Source organism: Ammospiza caudacuta, chromosome 10 (genome assembly GCF_027887145.1).
Source record: "Ammospiza caudacuta isolate bAmmCau1 chromosome 10, bAmmCau1.pri, whole genome shotgun sequence".
NCBI lineage: Eukaryota > Metazoa > Chordata > Aves > Passeriformes > Passerellidae > Ammospiza > Ammospiza caudacuta.
Window position 1 is genome coordinate 10,749,815 of NC_080602.1, and position 19,334 is coordinate 10,769,148.

At 44.4% G+C, this 19,334-nt stretch overlaps 1 protein-coding gene across 1 annotated transcript in view; it reads left to right on the top strand.

Moving 5' to 3' along the window:
* The window catches only part of NEO1 (neogenin 1), a 175,067-nt gene that overhangs the window by 75,266 nt on the left and 80,467 nt on the right, over nucleotides 1–19,334 (top strand). Inside the window, exons 4-5 of the mRNA XM_058811045.1 lie at nucleotides 471–624; nucleotides 8,026–8,162. Of these exons, the coding sequence (XP_058667028.1) occupies nucleotides 471–624; nucleotides 8,026–8,162 (291 nt within the window). The remainder of the gene's footprint in view (nucleotides 1–470; nucleotides 625–8,025; nucleotides 8,163–19,334) is intronic.

Consider the following 19,334-nt stretch of genomic DNA (forward strand, 5'->3'; position numbering starts at 1 on the left):
ACCACTTCAGAGGATTCCCTGTTTTCATAAGGATGGAGAGCTGTGGTGGGGCATTTTTATTTTGTGTTATTCAGCATGCACATTCCTTGTTGTTGTATTTTACTTGGGGTCAGTCACTGCTGCAATAATTTCATTTTCCAGTGTATAAAAGCACTTCCTCAGGAGGCTCCCTGATGGAGCCCAAGGTTTGCTGGACAAACTCAAACCTTTCTTTCCTAAATCTCTGCTACCTGGTGGAAGTTCCAGTTTTGAGCTGGAAGAGTGAGAATCCCGAAAGTGGGGAATGACTTTGCATGTCTGGAGGAAATGGTAACCAGGCTGGGAGAGGCTGTGGGTGAGGTGGGGATGGAGGGGCAGGAAAGGAATTGGAGGTTTTATTTGTGATTTTCTTTGGCTAGTTGGGTTTTGGTTCAGAGGGTTTTTGGTGGTTTTTAGCATGATTTTGCCAGCTGTGCCCTGTCGTGTTGCAGATGCAGAGGAGCCACAGAAGCTGGCGCTGCTGAAGCCGCCCTCGTCGCTGAGCCGCCTGGCCGGGCAGAGCGCGCTGCTCCCCTGCGTGGCTGCCGGCTTCCCTCCGCCCCTCGTCAGGTGGGCACGGAACGGGGAGGAGCTTCCCACCGATGGGTGAGTACGGGCTGGGACAGCCCTGGCCGTGTCTGAGGGCAGCAATCCGGCTGGAGTCAGCGTTTGGGGTGGTGCACACCTTCCTTTGGGATTGAAACCTGCAGAGCAGAGCCTGATCTGCTGGGGCGCTTCACGGCTCAGTCTTGGGATAAGGGAGACTTTAGAACAGTCTCAAGGTATTTTTTGCAGCCATTTGAAGCCAAGAAATCTTGTCTGAAGCAGAGAGATTATTAAGAATGGATTACTTTTAGACTGGCACCAGAATAGAAGCAACAATTGAGGGAATAAGGACACTACAGGAAAAGGAGGATGACTTGGGATATTTTGAGTGCGAAGCCCCGCACTCATTGTTTCGGCAGTGGAAATGTCCATTCTGTGTCAGAATGTCCCACAGGAATGGAAGAATAAGTGTTTAAAGCAAAATGACACATTTTCTCATTAAAATAGAATGATAAAATTGTAGGCATGATGGCAAAAAAAAAATCAGTGAGTTTTCAGAGACGTATAGAGTGAGAACATCTACATTGTCATTGCTGGCATAGTCAGAGTAATGTGGTAGGAAATCCATGTTAAAGTAGCAGAACAAATCTTATCAAGGCCATTTTTGTCCATGTAATGAACATGCTTCCTAAACCAGGATTTCAAACAGTTATTTCAATGTTTTCCATGTCCCTCAAAGTCAGCAGTGAGATTAATGGGGAGCCAAGTTAATCATGGAACAGGGAGAGGTAAATTGTGACACAGAAAGCAGCCAGAACAATGCTCAAGTCTCTGCAGCACCAGGCATATAATATATCTCTCTTTTGGCAACTCTTAAATTAAAAGAATCCAGGGGCTGGTAATTTGAACTGTCTTTGATGGAGGCTGCTGTGGGAAATGACAAACAGCCCCTGAGAGATGGTGCTGTGTCAGTGTGAAGGCACATGATTTAAATTCAGGGGGTTTCAGAAATATAAGAACTCACTCCCCTGCAAAAACTGGTGCAGACTCATTAGAGCAGCACAATCAAATGGGGTGAAATGGCAGAATAAATGTGCCTGGCAAGAGCTGAATTTGTTGTTCTTGTCTGTAAAGTGATGTCATGTCACATCTTTGGGAGGTTTTGATGCCCTGTCCTTCTCTAGCTTGTGGCACATTCAGGGCACAGGGAGGTTAAAGCTCTCCTTTTATTTTCTTGATTTTTGAGACATAAAGCCCACATTTTCCCACCACTGAATACAGTGCTGTTAATTCCCTTTGGAATTCACTTCCCTCATTCTCTGAGGTTACCATGATAACTTCTTAGGGCTTCACAGGTATTTTCTTTTTCTCATAACTCTGAGTGAGAAATTGTTCTGGAGGGCTGGAGCATGACATTAGTAAATATACTTGATCTTCAAATGTACACATTTTGAACCAAGTCTAACCTGATTTTTCAGAATATTTAGCATTATTTTTTAGTGGTTTGCTTTTTGTTACAAGAGTGGGTTCCAGTTGACTTTTTCCTTTTTGCAACACTTGGCTCTTTCCTTAAAGTGAAACATGTGCTCATTGTAAGCTTGAGTTTTAAGGTAGGTAAAGGTAGAAATTTGATCTTTTTCCCCTCTGTGGGGTAAACTTTTTTCATTGTTCCTTCAAGTGATCAAACTGAGCCAAAGTTCCCAAGTCTGCTGCTTGTGACTGTGGCTGAACAGGGCAGAGATTCAAAGAGCTGAGAACAGAGACCTCTTAAACTCCATTTACCCTCCAGCTGTTGTGTTATTGGTGTGAATAGAATAACTGGAAAATCTCCAGAAATTAAGATTCTTTGTTGGAGAAAAGCCTGCAGTTACTGTTGCTAAATAGCTACCTTAGCTTGTTATGCATGGTCTGTTAATGTAATTACAAATTAAATCACATTTAATTTGTATTAAAATCCCCTTTTGATATAAAAGTATGACTTTCTTAGCATGGATTTTCTTTGTCCCAAGAAAAAACTGATTCTTTTCATCTGGGCAGGTTTTAATGTCCCTTCTGCCTGGGAAAAGCTCTGAAATCCCAGGTTTGTTTATGCACACCCCCACCCCAAACATTAACATACATATATGTAGGTATGGCCATATATAATGGGACATTTCTGTGTGTGTGTGTGTGGCCTTAGGAAACAAAACTCAGACAGCATGGGGAGGTTATCCCTAATTCTGACCCTTTGTTAAAGGATTTTACACAAAACCTTATTTTTACTGTTGTCATAACTGTGGTAATGAATTAATACAAAATAGAATGTTTGCTTTTCAAGTTGTATTCCTAAGGAGAATAGGGATTGAAGCCTGTATTTATAGGAAAATAGATGAATTTTAAGCATAGGGAGTGGTGGGGTTTTGGTATTAAATATTTGTTATAAGATCTGGAGAAAAGGGAAGGAGATTAAATGTGATGGATTATTTGTTGAAGACTGCAATAAGATTTATGTTAATGGATAAATATGAGTAAACTTGAGTGATGGCAGCCTTGGCAGTTGTTCAGACAGCCTGTAATGCAATATATTGTGAAATTAGTTGCTGTGATAAAATATTTTCCAAATTAATTAGTGTGAGAGGAGGAAGCTTTGGGTGTTGGGTGAGAAAGGGAAGTTAACTCAGTGCTCCAAGTTTCCATTGGAACAAGGCTCTTAGAACTCCAAAGAGTCCTTCTGAGCTCACTAACTTGAAGATTTTTAAAGAAATCTGATGGAGAGGCTGCTGACTTCTTGGTTCTCCATAAAGAATGCCAGTAAGGACTAAGAAGCTTTCCTTGAATTGGTTCACTGCTCCAGCTTGTAATCTTCATATTTTATAGTTTTCCCACATCTCCACTGTCTGTAAAGAAAGGAAAAGACTAAACCCTGCCCTAGGAGCTCCAAAATCCAAACTCCAGCCTGGTGTGTGATCCTTGGTGGCAGTGGCACATGGACAGATGTCATCCGTGGGCTCTGCACTGGGAATGTCCTCCTGCTTTCCAGCTGGATTGGCTCCATGGGCTCCAAGTCAGTGCTGTCTCTGCCAGGAATGTGGGGAATGCTGAGGGAAATGGAAGGAAGCAGGGAGGGCTCTGTAGTGTGAAGTTATTGGAATAAATCTGAGGCCCTTCATGGAAAACTTCCTAAAGTGAAATCTCCAACATTGCCTGGTACAAAAGGTTAGAATGGAGCTGTTCTATTCAGGCTGGGTGGCTCCTCAGGTTTGAACCAACTTGGAGCCTTTCTTACCCAGTGAATATTTTTTTATTTCAGTCTCCATTCTGGCTGAGGATCCTGCTGTGGGAAGGGTCTGTTCTTCAGCAAGTGCAGGAGTCACTTTGTGCTTTTGACAATTCCTCACTTGGGAAGGGAAGTTCCAGGTGGCTGCCCAGGTGGATTTGTCCCCAGAGCTTGGGACACAGGCACAGAGAAGTGTCTGGAAGGTTGTCTGCTCTGAAAACTGTGCAGTGTGTGCTCTACCAGCATGTATTGTATCTTCATTTATCCTGGGACATGTCTGTGGGACAAGGAACAAATGCAGGTGCCACAGATTCTGAAAAACCTGCGGCAGATGAGATGGTTCATCTGAAACTAAATTATTGAAAGGACTTGAGCAGTAACATTTAATGTCTGTAAAGTCCAGCAAGCTCTGCAGCAGCTTTCTGCTGTTCAGCTTAGCAAAATTTCATGTAATTGAAAATTTCCTGCAGAAACATTGTTGTACATGTAACACTTCCCTGCAGTGAGGGGATGACAGCTGAGGGCACTTGTGCCATGTTAATTTCTGCTCTGTGAAGTCTGTGATTGTAGGATCACATCCACATCCCTAATGCAGGTTTTTCCTTAGTGCTTCCCACAAATGTGAGAGATTCCCATTATTGCAATTTCTGTTTGCAGGGTTCTGAGTGATTGGTACCAAGTGAATTACACTTGCCCAGCTCAGGAAAGGTTAAGCATTGCAGAGTAATTATGGAGATTTTTCTGCTAGTAGATCCCACAAAATAATCTAATTTACTGTCTAATTTTATCTGCTGTACTTACTGAGACAGCAAATAGATTATAAGATGTTTGGGGAATAGTAATTTAAAAGAAGGAAGAAAAGCCCCAACCTCAGGGTATAACTGACAGTTTGACTACAGTAAATTAATAAAGGCTCACTATATTTTGTGATAATGAAACACAAAGAGCCTGTGAGTGAGGCATCCAGAGTAGCTCAGTAATTGTATGTTATGGGGTGCAAGTGAGGCCTGGATGGAATGCATATAAAAGGCTGGAATTTGATTTTCCTCTTCCCTGACATCTGAGTGATCAATCTTTGTTGTTTTTAATGACACTTGAAATTATGTTATCACTTTTCTATTAAGCTGATTCTTTGTCTCTAGTGTCTGAAATCCGATTGCCTCACTCTTTTGTGAAAGTGCTTCATTGTCCTTACAAAATTAGGATGTTTTGCTTTATTATAAAAGCAGCTTTGCTTTAAGTCCAGAATTTCCTTGGAATCACCAAGGAGTCTGGCAGATTGTTTTCTTCCATTAAACTTCCACTAAATCACCTATTGGGAATATGAACTCTACTCTGTGCTTTCTGGAGGAAAATAATCAAAGGGAATAAAAACATGGCACATGTTGAGGTGGCTGAATTCCCACAAATATTCTGATGCTGCAAGTGGTTTGTGAGATCCCCTAGGACAAGGAGGAGTAGTTTTTAATAGTTTTAGTAACACCTTAACTGCTGTCAGTAACTTTTCCAGAGGCTGGCAGTGGGAAAGGAGCGCACTAAGGCACGTGTTGCTTTCAGAGGGTAACAAAGGATCTCCTGGAAAAGGCATCAATGTCCTCAGAATGCCACAGTCATGCTGACGGCCTTTGATCATTCCCTCAGATGTGACAGTGGCAGTTCTTGGGGCACAGCTCCTTCCCTGCTCCATGTCCTGCTGTCCTGGCAGATCCAGCTCCCTGCTTTCATCCCAGCCCCCAGCATATTCTCTGCTGCAAGAACAAAAAGCCAAAGCTGCTGTTTTACATAATAAAAGAAGGTTGAACATTTCATGGATGGATGTGTCAAGGTCCAGGCTTGTCTTACTCTGGTTTTGTTCTTTAGGCCTGGTTTTGGAGCCTGTCTGATGTGCCATTCCCACGCAAGCTGGGACATTTTTCCCAGCATTTGGGAAGCTCTTAATATGATTTTTCAAACTCATATCTTCACTCAAATTCCTTGCACTCCTTCCAAGGCAGCCTTTCTGTAGTCCTGGTGTTTCTCATGGGAACAGAGTGGCTTTCCTTACAGAGCACCTGGACAGGGACATCTCTTAGGTTGCTTTTAGCACTGAATGCTACTTATGGTTTTCTTTGCTCTACTTTTAAATGATTTGATCAGCAGTTACAGTAGGATAATAAATCAGTATTTATCTGATAAATAATAGTGAGGTGAGGCAAAACTCTGTGTCCCAACAATTTACCTGTCCAGGAAGGTCAGGATTGGTCCTACTGAAGTAGTTCTAGGAAAATTTCAAATGGAGAAAGCACTGAGGTTGATTTTTGTCCACTGGCCATTCATTCCAAATAGAGACCAAGAAAGGCAATTGTTGTAATGTTCATTTATTGACATAATTCAGTCCTTTTCTGCCCTTGAGAGTGCCAGGCATGAAGCCACCAGATTCCCTTCCCTTTCCCCAGTCTTCCTTTTCCAGCTGCAAATAAGAATGGCTCTGGGTCAGCATCCAGGCACAGCTTGTCCTGGCTTGGGGTTCTTGGCATTTTATTGGAAAGTTTATTTGGTATTTGATGTGGGAACTTGGAGTGTTGAAGGAACTTGGAAAAATCATGTACAAATTTGTATCAGGTGAGGGTCAGTGATGGCTGCAGGGGTGGAGGATGTGGCTGGAGGCTGGGGGTGGTGCACTGGGGGTGAGCATGAAGTGCCAGCTTTATCTGCCCATTTAGCAAAAGCAGACACGTTGTAAGGACTGGATTAGAAACCCTTCCCTGCCCTTTGCAAGTCAGAGGGGGAGGTTCTGTACAGACCCTTCGTCACCTGATAAGTCTGTATTTTGAATTTCTTATAACCTGTATCTTATTCTGAAGTATTTCATCTCTTAGGGATGGCTTACCTTCTCACAGAAATTCAGTTCCTGTACATTGTATAATGTGCACTGCTGTCCTTGTGTTGTAAAGGCACAGTCTCTCCTGTTGTACTTGCCTCAGCTTTCTGAGCAGTCAGTCATTCCAGCTGGATCTGCAAAATGCCTTTTTCTTAATTATGTGATTACAATACCTCATTTTTCTTCAGTTCTGGCTGCTCTTGACTAAATACCTTGGATCACATTTAATTAAGAACAAGTGAAGCTGCAAGTGCAAAAAGATGAGTTGCTCTCGTGGAATTGATAGGGTTGAACTTAATTTTCAGTGTGGTGTGATTATAACTCCTGTGTGTCCCACACCGGGGTGGTGTCCATGGAATGACCCTGTCCCTGTGTGTGCAGGTCTGGCCAGGGTATCACAGGGACCTGGGCTGTGGCCAAGGCCATGTTCCTGGAATAACCCACGGAATGTCCTCGGAATGACCCATGGAATGACCCTGTCCCTGTGTGTGCAGGTGTAAGACATGTCCCTGGAATGACCCATGGAATGACCCAGGGACCCAGAGTATGGCTGAGGCCATGTCCATGCAATGGTAGGGTCACTGTGTGTGCAGGTCTGGGTGCTTCCAGCTGCTGGCCAGGGTTATCCTGGAGATCTGGGACATGTCCATAGAATGTCCCTGTGTCTGTGTGTGCAGGTGTGAGGCCATGTCCCTGGAGTGACCCATGGAATGACCCTGTGTGTACCTGTGTGTGCAGATCTGAGGCTGTGTCCCTGCAATGTCCCTGGAGTGACCCTTCATGTCCCTGTGTTGCAGTCTAAGGCCATGTCCATGGAGTGACCCATTGGGTGACTCATGGAATGTCCCTTGAGTGACCCTGTCCCTGTGAGTGCAGGTCTGAGGCCGTGATCCATGGAGTGATCCTGTCCCTGTGTGTGCAGGTATAAGGCCATGTCCGTGGAGTGACCCATAGAATGTCCCTGGAGTGACCCTGTGTGTCCCTGTATGTGCAGGTCTGTGGCCGTGTCCCTACAATATCCCTTGAATGACCCTGTCCCTGTGTGTGCAGCTCTAAGGCAGTGTCCCTGCAGTGACCCTGTGTGTCCCTGTGGGTTCAGGTGTGAGGCCGTGTCCCTGTGTGTGCAGGTGTAAGGCCGTGTCCCTGCAGTGACCCTGTGTGTCCCTGTGTGTGCAGGTGTAAGGCCGTGTCCCTGCAGTGACCCTGTGTGTGCAGGTGTAAGGCCATGTCCCTGCAGTGACCCTGTGTGTGCAGGTGTAAGGCCATGTCCCTGCAGTGACCCTGTGTGTGCAGGTGTAAGGCCATGTCCCTGCAGTGACCCTGTCCCTGTGTGTCCCTGTTGCAGGTCGGGGCGGTTCCAGCTGCTGCCAGGGGGGGTGCTGGAGATCCGGGATGTGACCGAGGCCGATGCCGGGACCTTCACCTGCATCGCTGAGAGCGGCAACGACACCCTGGAGGCTCAGGCAGAGCTGGCAGTGCAAGGTGGGTCAGAGGTTTCATTTGCACAGAGAACACTTCTCCAGATACCCAAATATCTAAGTTTATCTAAGTTTATTCTGTGATCAGTTCTGTGCCCTGCTAAAAACTGAGCCCCCTCCAGTCCTGTTATAAATATTATTACTCTGATTTATTTCCAAACTGCTTATGCTTTCCTAAATAGCCAAATGAGCAATGTGCTTCTGTAATGCAGCCTGAGGGTGCTTAAAAGCTGCTCTATTTATCAAATGTGGTTGATGTCATGGAGCTGAAGGTGGGCCAAGGCCACAGAGTGGCTGATCCCATCTGAAAGTCAATCTGTGGTTCTGCAACCTGGTTGTCTTTGGAAAGGACATCTCTAATGCATTTTTCATAATCCTTAAATACATTGTTGTTTTCATTGAGCTAGAGAGAAGGTAAAAGCAGAGATATTTGGTAATATGCTGCTTTATTGTGTGTGTAACTGTTTTGCTTACTCTTGCAAGCTGTTTTTACTAGAAAAAGTACTGAAATATTGATAATGTAGCTTTAAAAAGCACCTTACTGTACATAAAAAGGTAAATAAAGCAGATTGGGTAAACAAAGAAAATAGACTTGGTAAGGAGTGGGAAAGAATTCAGGTGAAAGCTTGCCTTCCCTGCCTTTCTTACACTCCATGAGGAAATCTCTTTTTTATTGATTGGACCCTAGTAGGGGTTTCCAGTTCTTTCTCTGGAGTTTCATGGCATGTGCAGGGTCCTTAGAAGAGCTTCCCTGACTGGGTTTAGTGTGGACTGTGGTGCTACAAAGTTGATCTAAAAAGTAATTCTGGGGGAGAAATTTATTCACTGAACATCCATAAATGAAGGGTTTTCTGACCCAAAGGAAGCACTCAGACTCTATCTGGTCACAGATAAAAAAAACTCACATTTTCCTTATCTTGTAGCTTTGGCCAAAAGAATAAAGATTTGGTGCTCTGGCTTGGGAAATACCTCCAAGCTTGAGGCTTCACAACACTTTACTGTGGCTTCAAACAGCTCATGTGTGCTGTGTTTAATTCACTTCCAGCCTCTCTGTTTTACAGAATTGGCTTTGTGTTTTATGGGCAGTGACAGCAATTAATAACATTAATGATATGATGCAATTAAGCAGGTTGTGGATAAAGCTGAGAGGAGCCTTAGTGCAGCACTTCCAGCTGGGTCACCTGGCATGACAGTGAACTGAGACAGCTCTTTTGCTCCTTATCTGAACCATTGTCAAGGATTTCTTCATTTGGTTGTGAAGATTTAGGATGTTCTGCCAGGCCTTCCATGCTGATGTTTTGTTATACACCTGGCACTGGAAAGAAAATCCTTTATGCTTGAGTATTAAAATATATTAAAGATTCTACAGAGTGCATTTCACATATGACATTTCTGATTTTACTTCTTAGTTCTAATCTTAATTTTACTTTCCTTGAGAGGTCACTGTAGGGAGTAATTGTATTTCTGCATTACTGTACTTTGGTGCAGGGTTGAATAGCTTGAATAACTGTTACCTGATCCCTGGATCATTTCCTTCTAGACCAAGAAATTGTCATCTCTCCCCACCTAATAACAGCATGATTTTGCTTAATTTAAGTTCTTCCTGCCATTCTTGGAAATGAGTCTGGCAGTATTTCAGACAAAGAATTTTGGGTACTGTATTTTTCTTCAGCTCTCCTTGAAGCCCTTGTTTTCTGTAAGAGGTTTCACTCTGTACTGGGGTTGTGCTCAGGCAGCCAATCATTTTCCCTCTAATAACATTTCCTCATGGCAGTTTAGACATGGAATTGTGTGCCAAGGGGTGATGCCATTGCTTGGCAGTGTTAGGGCAGTGGAACTGGAGAGGTGTTCCTGGGGCTGCCTCTTGACTGAGCTTTGCTGGCAGTGCCAGGTAGGGGCTGACTGAAATGTGCAGGCAGAAACTAAAGGGGGAATAGAATAGAAGAAAATAAAGATAGTGTAGAAAGTAATCTCACCCCTAAGGAGTTGCAGCTGGGCCAATTATCAAAGATCAGGAGCAGGCCTGACTTTAACAGGCCACAGGTGTAAGCAGTGAGAAGCAGAGTGCTATAAAGAGTGGGGTGGCTGGGTGAGGAGGGAAGTGCAGTCAGTTGCTGCTTTGTGAAGAAGAGTCAGTGCTCTGAGGGGATGCCCATGAGAACCAGGAACCCCTGCAATGAGATAACAACAAGAAACAACCTGCTTTATCCACTTGTAAGTTTGACTTTGCATGGACTCAGGAATGTTTTTAAAGGTCCCTTTGCTCCCTGAGCAGCTTTTCTGGGTCCTGTGACAAGGTTACAAAACCCTACAAGCAAATAGATGTTTCTGGTATGGTGCTGGCCACTGGAATTCTCCTGCCATGGCAGTGGGGATGAAATTCCTGACCATCCCTGGGGGCGGGTGCCCTCAGATGTGTCACACTGGGGCTGTGCTCCACTGGCAGGAAAATAAATGAGTTTTACCCTGGCTTTGTGTAGGGTATGAGGGAGTGCTTGGGGAAAGCTTATTCCACTCTATATGGGACTGTACAGCCACCAGTCCTGGGAGTTCCTAGGGTGTTTTCTGTTACTTCTGGCACCATTTTCAACTGGGAGAAGTGGTGCCTTCAGTGCAGTTACTCAGATCCTTCTGGTGACAATTAAGGATGTCACCAGTTTCACATGCCTGAGAATAGTTGAACCCCTCTGTTATAAATATGAGGTGCTAGAGGAGCTTTCTATTGCTCTGCTGCTGGGTTTAAAAATGATTGGGATTATTTCCCTACATACATCCCAGAAGGACTGAATCAGGAAAATGGCCTTTAACTTGACTAGAAAGGTACTGAAGAGTCCAGAAGGATTCTACACAAATTTCTGTCCTCAGTCTCTTTATATGCATTGATAAGGGAGAGTCAAGACATTTCCTTACCTTTGGAGGGGAATTTTGGCTGTCCTATTCCTGGAGGTGTTCCAGGCCAAGTTGGACAGGGCTTGGCACAACCTGGGCTGGTGGAAGGTGGCCCTGCCATGGCAGGGGGTGGATGTGGTGACCTGTCAGGTGCCTCCCAACCCCAGCCATTCAGTGATTCTGTGTACCTGCAAACTGGAGATGTCATGGACCCACTGGTCACACACTGAGCCCTTGCCTGGTGCATCTGAGAAGTGATTTCATGTGGGGGGAACAGGGAATGTCCCAGGGAAAGCTGTGGCTGAGACAATCTCAGCCCCTAAAGCTGGACATTGCTGAATCCTGCCCACACTGGGGTAGGGCCAAGCTCTGAGTGGACAAAACGTGGGCACCTCTGTACCCAGAGTGTCACAGAATGGGCAAAAGGGACCTCCTCAGTTTTCCTGGGGTGCAAAAGCAGGGGTCACTGAGGTAAATGAATTTCTAGAAAATTCTCACAGCCTGACAGAAGGCTCACATATCTGTATGCAAACCTTGAGATAAGAAATGCTGACTGAGAAATGCCATGGAATAGGACAGACATTGCTGAGAGAGAAATAGAACTTGAAACAACTTTCAAAGGATGGCCTTGCAAGTAAAACCAGATACTTTGGAGAAATAAAACCATGAAAGATGCATTTTAGATTAATGGCTTTAAGGCATTTCCAGCATGGTGTGACAAAAGCTGATAGGCCAAGAAATGCTCATAATGTAATTAGGAAATAGTTGGTTTCTGATTGTGATGGTGTGAATTATAACATCTGTATTGTCTCACCCTTCTCATGAGACTGAAAATGGAATAAAAGTTTTTCAAACACCTCTCAGCTGCCCCATCTCTGGGTCAGAAAAGGGCTTAATCCAACAGGTCACCACAATCCAGGGCAGGACACTTCCCATGGTGGAAGCAAGAATTTGGAGCCTGAAAAGCCACCTCTCTCTTGGCTGTAGTGGCAGTGCTCTCCCCTCACTGTGGGTGCTGCTACCAGCTTATTTACAACACCTGTAATGAATTGAGAGCACTGGAAAAATTTGTTTTGCTCTCCCCAGGCATGAAAGAATCTGTAGCATTTCCCTCAGATAAGGCTGGGAAGTGATGACAGCAGAGCTGGGCAAACAGGGAGTTATTACTGTATTTCATGTGCTCAGCCTGGGAGAGCCAGAGTGGCAGTTAAATACTGGGAAGGTCACAGGTTCAGCCTTCATCTGGGCAATATTTCAAATTTATGGCTGTGCCCAGCACCCTGGGGGTTTGTGCAGGGGCTGGGGCTGAGTGAGGTCACTCAGGGCCTTCCTGTGGCCTGCCTTGGTGCTGGGGTGGGACCAGCAGCTTGGGGGGGCTTTCTCTCCCTGCTGAAATATTTACTGCAGTTAATATTGAACCAGAAAAATCCTAAACCAACAAAAATTTCCATTTACATTCTCCTATAAAATTGACATGGCAGGTCTGAAGCCTCTAAAATAAATAAGTCCCTGTGTTTGTGGGAGAAGAGTGAGAGTTGCTCTTTGCTGTTGCTTGTTGTTGTCTTTCAGTGAGTTTTTGGAATAGCAGAAAAACAACTTCTGAGTTGCCTAGGACAGCATTCAGTCTGATAGTGTGTCTTAAGTATTACACATGACATGTCTCACTGTGTTAATGTAACTAAATTTAAAAATAAAACAAGAGAAGCTTCTTTTGGGGTATCTGTAATGATAAATCAGAGATTGCATGTGGCAACTGGCTGATCACGGCCTTGTTCATGCTGCCAGAGCAAATTGTATGGAAAAAACCAAATGCAGAAATATTTTGATGGAATTGTCCACTTTGTGCTTTAGAAGGGAGTGCTGGAAATATTTTCAGTGGAGCTGACAAGGTTTAGAGCAATGGCAAAGCCTCATTCCAGCAGAAAATAGGATGTTTTTGAGTGTTGGTCCTGCAGTGTCAAGAACAGTGATTTCTGGGTTCTGGGGGGTTGGCAGGATTGCCTCACCTTGATTTCCCTGTTGCCTTTGCTCTTGCTGGGGTCTCTAGTACTTGGATTACTCATGGCATGTAATTATTTTAAATTTTTAATTGAAGATTTTGGCTTTAAAACTAGTTGTGATTATGCATCTATTAACATATGACTTGTTATTAAAATAAAATGGGAATGTGCCAGGATGTATGAAACAAGTCAAGACTCTTTAAAACAGAACCAGGACAGCTGCAGAAGGAAGAGCCTGAATGTGAAGAACCCTGGGCTTGTTTTCCAGGGTTCTCTGGGGCAGCTGCTTTGATAAAAACTGGTGCCATCCTGCCCCAGAAATTGTAGCTGTTTGCAAAGCACATTAAATCCTGCAGCAGCAGAGTAATATATCTGGTTAACTGTTATTTTTGCATTAAGCTTTCATTATTATTGAAAACAATTCCAGGGAAGAAATTTGAACCATCAGTGAAAATTGCTCAGACCTCTCTCATACCTTCTAGATGATCTTCATCGATTTCCCTCTCTAATTAAGCTCAGGGCTGGATTTGATAATGGGCTGCTCCTCAATTAGAGATTCAGGAGATGCTGCATCAACCTGAACTTGTCAAAGGCTCACGTGGGGGACAAGATATTGTCCTTTTTGGGGGTCTCAGGATGTGCTGGTTGAGGAAGCTCTTGGAAGTAAAAACAACACCTTGGCTTCACAGGAGTTATTTCTTGCCCTGAAGATGTAATGAGTAATTAGAGACCTTTTTTTCTAGTGATGCAAACAAGGGCAGAGAGTCCAGGAGTCTGGTGTGGATGGTGGATGAGCTGAACTCCCTGGAATTTGGGTCTCTACCACTGCACTTCACTGATGGTCTGAAAAAGCTTTCTGACAGTCCTTACTGTTACTCCTTGGTGTAGTTTGATGTGAATGCAGTTCACTTGTGAATTCAACTAACTGGGAATTTTTGCCTCTCACGTTTGTATTCAAGGCAAGGCTTGCTGGTGGAAAAGCTGTAAACAGATATTCAGGGACATGGAGAGGAAGGACAGGGGAGTGTTATTTTCAGGCTACATCACTTGTTCAGATTGTGCCTGGACACCAGAAAAGCCCATCTTCAGCAGAGCTGTCATTTTTGATACTAAAGGTGAATTTCCCCAAGATGTTCTTTGCATCATGCAAAGGCTCCACTCCTGTGCTCAACACTGTGACCTGATTTCTGTCCCACAGGCTCAGCAGAACCTCTGCTTTTCCTGCTCAATGTCTAAATCTTGTTCTGTAGCTGGACTGTTGTAAGTTTGCAGGTTTTTTGGTCTGTCTTGATGTTTTTCTAAGACCAGGAGGAACATTTGTCCAGCCCTTGACACATGGAAGAGATCTTGCCATGGTTCTCAATGGGAGCACCAACATTTGTTTTCTCTAGTTGCATTTCCAAAAGTCACCAGTGAGCTTTGCTGGAATTTCAAGGAGCATTCTCTGGTAGCAGTGCAGATGTTTAACATTCTGTGGGAGTTTCAGAGAGCAGGGAAATGTGAAATATGTGAAATGTGTTGTAGGAGCAGCTCAGGGCAGGCCTGCCAGGCCATGATCTGTGCCTTGCTGCCACCTTCCAGGCAGGGTGCACTTGGCAGCTCAGGGCTGGGGAGGATTTCCAGCCTTTCCTGGGCTCAGGCCGGCCAGGGGCAGCTGCTCTGGGTGTGCCTTGTTCAGTGGGGTGGATCCCTGTGGCCAGGAGGAAACTGGGATGGTCCTGGGATGTTCACCTCCTCTGTATGGACCATCCCCAGCACCATGGGGTGTGCAGCCCTCAGATAATCCTGCTGCAAGGGAGGCTCTTCCTCTTCCAAAGTCTCTTTTCCAAAGATCTGACAACATTTAATCATGAGGTTCTTGTACATGAAACATCTGGAATTCCCTGTATTTGTAAAGGCAAATTTGTACCTGTGCAGTGTGGGAAGCAACAGCCCCAGATTCCACCTTCAGTAATTGTGGAAAGCTGAGATTAATTTGAAGATTTTTGTGCAGTTATGGCACAGTTTACAAAGATTTTTGTGCGGTTATGGTGCAGTTTACAAAGATTGCTTCAAGTCTGATTATATCTGGAAAAGTTATCTTTGTGTTGCAGAGGTGCTGCAGAGCTTTCAAATGGATTTTTGTGGTGCTGAAAAAATTCCAGAACAGCCCCCAAATGGGCAGGAGTGAATAAGGACAGGGATGAGATCCCTTGGGATGTGTTTCCATAGTGGAATGGTATAGGGATTTGGGAGGTAAGATCCAGCACTGCACATGCCAGGGAGATGAGATACATGTGGAATTAAAAAAAATCCTCTTTATGAGATATATATTTATAAAAACCCCATTAAGAAAGACAAAACCAAATGATCAGTAACCCATAGAATTCACACAAATGGTTTTCCTTGTAAATGTTCTTGAGGAATCCTTGGGGATCATGAAAATGTTACTAAATTAAGCAGCAGTGTCTTAAATATCTGCAATGTCGAAACTGATATTGAACTGAGGGAATTGTAAAGGCAGCTTTCTCTTTCAGGCAGAGTTTCTAATAAATGAGGATCATATTAACAGGGGTTTGAACCAGCTGCTGCTTTAGGGACAGAAATCCTTTTCCCCCAAAATGGCTTTTAGAACAGAAAGCTTTTGCCTAGACAGGCAGTTACAAAATGCAGGGTTTTGCCCAGGGTTTATATTTAGGGATGGGGTTTGTTTTGGTCTCCAAAATAAAAATGTGCTTTTTAGTTTGAAGCAGGCTTTGCCCAGCCCAGGATTTACTCTTTTTGCAGTGTGTTTTTCATACAATGCTGTAGAAAAGGTAAGCCCAGCTTGGCTCATGGTCCCAGGTGCTCTTGGATGCTTTTAAGGATTCAAGGACAATAGTAGGTGTATGTACTAGAGATAAGCTATAGGGGTTTTAATACTGCTTTTACTCCCCATCAAAAGGAGATGACAGAATTTCAATTGCAAGCTAAAAGCTGAAAGATTCAGTAGTAATTTTTAAGTTGCACATGCCAGAGACTTCCAAGAAATGTGAATGTGTGAACTAAGCAGCTCATTAAAATGCCTTTTGCCTCCAAGTGAGACTCTTTTTATAGGAGTTGTGCCCTAAATGGTGAGTACTTTTCTCTGTTCATCAGGGTCATCCTTCCATTTTAATTGGTTGAACCAAGCTCCAAGTTTAATTTTTGAATTTATGGGATTTAAATTTTTTTTTCCATTTCAGCAGAAACTTTTGCACTGTTTTCACACCACCAAATTTCGTGATGAAAACTGAGGGTGATGTTAAAGTTGAAATGCTGAGGAACACCACACATCAATCAGTCTTGAGAGGGAGTCCATACCATAAAGTGAACATATACTTTCTTTCAAGTTAAATTTTTATGATGGTTAAGCTGACTCTCATCCAGCAGATAATTGATTTCTCTAATGGGAGCCAGATTATTGCCATTACTGGATGTCTCATTATCCAAGCTCTAGTCCTTGGCAGGGAAGTTTCTCCCAAAGTTGCAGAGATGAAACAATCCAGTAATTTGTGGGAAGGAGGAGGGCTCTTATCTGTGGTGGCTGATTCCCTCCATAGTCTTGCAGTTAATTAGTTTGTCTTCGTGAGGAGAATAATTTAAAGGGAAACCACGGTGGAGTTTGGGTTCCTGGAGTAAATGGGGTTTGGTTATGGAACTTAAACACTGGCAGTGTTCTGGATGAGATGGGAAGCCTTGGGGGCAGGTGGGAGCTGCCCAATAAAGGTGTTTTGTGCTCCTCAAGGTGCTCTCTGCAGAGGAGTGCTGGGGGCGAGCCTGGAGGGAAATGGGAGCAGGATCTAAGACACTCACAGAAGGAAACCAGGCTCAAAGCAGGCTGGTTACTGGTTAATGAAGGGTAGAACATTATTTTTATATTGAATATTTTTCTAACCAGTCCCAAATTCATGCAGCTCTGCTGGTCTTGTTTGTTTTCAAGTGCTGACTCCAAGGTTGCATCTGTGATCTCTATTTTCACATCCTTAGGAGCTTAAATGTAGTCTCAGTATAACTTTGCAGGTGAGGATATAAATTGCTGTACTGTGGTACCTCAGAGCACCCTGTGCTCTGGCAGTGCCACTCCCCAGGCTGTGTGTCTCTCACATCAGATGCTTTTAGCTTCAGTAAAGCACTTGGTTCTGTGAACACAATTTGAATAAAAGGGAGTTTGTGCTCATCCCGAGTTACAACACTTGAAAGGCTCCCTGGAACCCCCCATTACTGACAGGTTAATGCACAGAATGTAGGATTCCTCAGGATTTCTCTTTGCATTGCATGCAAGTTGCAAAATCTTCCCATTAAAGTGCTGCTTGTCTGTCAGGAGCTGGAGCAGCAAGCCCAAGGAGCAGTTCCCTTGGGCAGCACAATGTATTTGTTCCATAGCCATGTGGCAGAGTGGAATGGGACTTGAAGGAGGTGCAACAATTTTGGCAGCTTTGGGAATAATTCTGCTTTGTATTCTGTAACTCAGTGAGCTCTGCAGTGTTTTGGAGCTCCAACCTCCAATTATTATTTGTTTATCCTGATGGAATAATGTTCATAAAGGACCCTGGGAAGCACAGGGCAGTCAGTGCCACCTCAGTGCCCAGCCAGGGTCATGGAGCAGCTCCTGCTGCAAACTGCAGGAAGGCACAAAGGGAGATGAGGTGAGTGAGGGAAGAGCAGCAGAACATCTGCCTGGGCTTGTGCAAAGCATCACACCCTGCCCTGGTGATCCCAGCCCCTGGAGAGTCATGGATTGGTGTGTGTGCCATGGGTGGGTGAGGAATTGTTCCCTGGGAGGGTGGGCAGGCCCTGGCACAGGTACCCAGGGGAGCTGGGGCTGCCCCTGCATCCCTGGCAGTGCCCAAGGCCAGGCTGGACAGGGCTCTCAGGGGTTGGAACTGGTCCCTTCCCCACCACCCATGGCTCAGTGATGGGGATGGAGCTGCTGCTGGCCAGGGAGCTTGGGCAGGCTTTGTGCACAGGGAGGAACCAAAGAGGCTGAAGTAGAACTTCAAATATGTCACTTTTCTGTACTGAAAGTCTCTTTTGAGGTGAGTTTATAGCAGCTCACAGCTCAGAGCTGAGTCAGGGCTGCAGAACAAACATTTCACTAAATTCTAATGATTTACTATAAGCTGTGTGCCATGCTTTGGAGAATCTTTAAAATATAATTTTGCCTTTCCTTTCCCCTTTGGGCAAATAATTTTTTTTCAGCTTTCTCAGTACATGTATAATTAATAACTTTGTTTACTGACAATGTCAGCACTAACATAGCTCTGATTTATAGTGTTTATCTTTTGCCTGTTTCCTGTAGCACATCCTAAGATGCCACATAGAGAAGAAACTGTATTTTAGGAAGGTGCTTCCAGAAAAATAAGAGTTCATTACCACCACCCTGGTATGTTCTCTTGGGTTCAGAAGAAACCATAAGACTCAAATCATTGTGCTTTAAAAAATAATTGGCTGAAACTTTGCTTTGGTCTCTGGGAATTTGCATGGAAAGGAAAGAACCACTGGAGTTTTTGTGGGGCTGGGGAGGAGGCTCAGTTCCACAAGCTCAGATTTCTGGGCTGGAGCAGCTTTGGCTCTGTCCTTGGCACTGGCTGTGCTTTTGCTCCCAGTCACACACTCATCTGCACAGTGCATGCTTCTTGCTCTGCTAATTTGCTTAAACGATCATTAGTGTGATTAACCATTAGAGCAGTGATTGCAGAGCTCCTGATCTCCCTGCTTAGTGTGATTAACCCTTAGAGGGCTGATTGCAGAGCTGCTGATCTCCCTGCTGCTGCTCACATTGCAGCTGGGCTCCAGGCACACACACAGAAGTTTCCACAATGAACCTGGGAGCTCATGTAAAATTCCCCTGGGTGTAAACAGGTGCTGGAGCACATGAAAAAAAGCTTTTATGGAGCCTCCAAAGGGTTTCCATGGGCTGCTGGTGCTGTTAGCAGAGCTCTGCATCATCACATCAACCACAGTAATGTAATGTTTCATCAGGACTTGGAGTACTTGGGGGAAGGATTGTGGGTTCAAATGTTCAGCTGGTTCTGTTGGAAACTGGAACTTGGCTTCCTTAGTTTCACATGGGATTGTAATTGTTGATTGTTGTTTTCCAAGGAAAAAAGAGAAAATTCTTTGAAGTGCAGGGAAATCTTAGGGATTAAAGGGGATATTTGAGTTCTGGATGTGGCACTTGGGGCTGTGCTTAGAGATGGATCTGGCAGTGCTGGGATAATGGTGGAACTCAATCTTGGGGGTTGTTTCCAACCTAAAGGATTCTTTGGTTTGCCTGGAACAGCTCA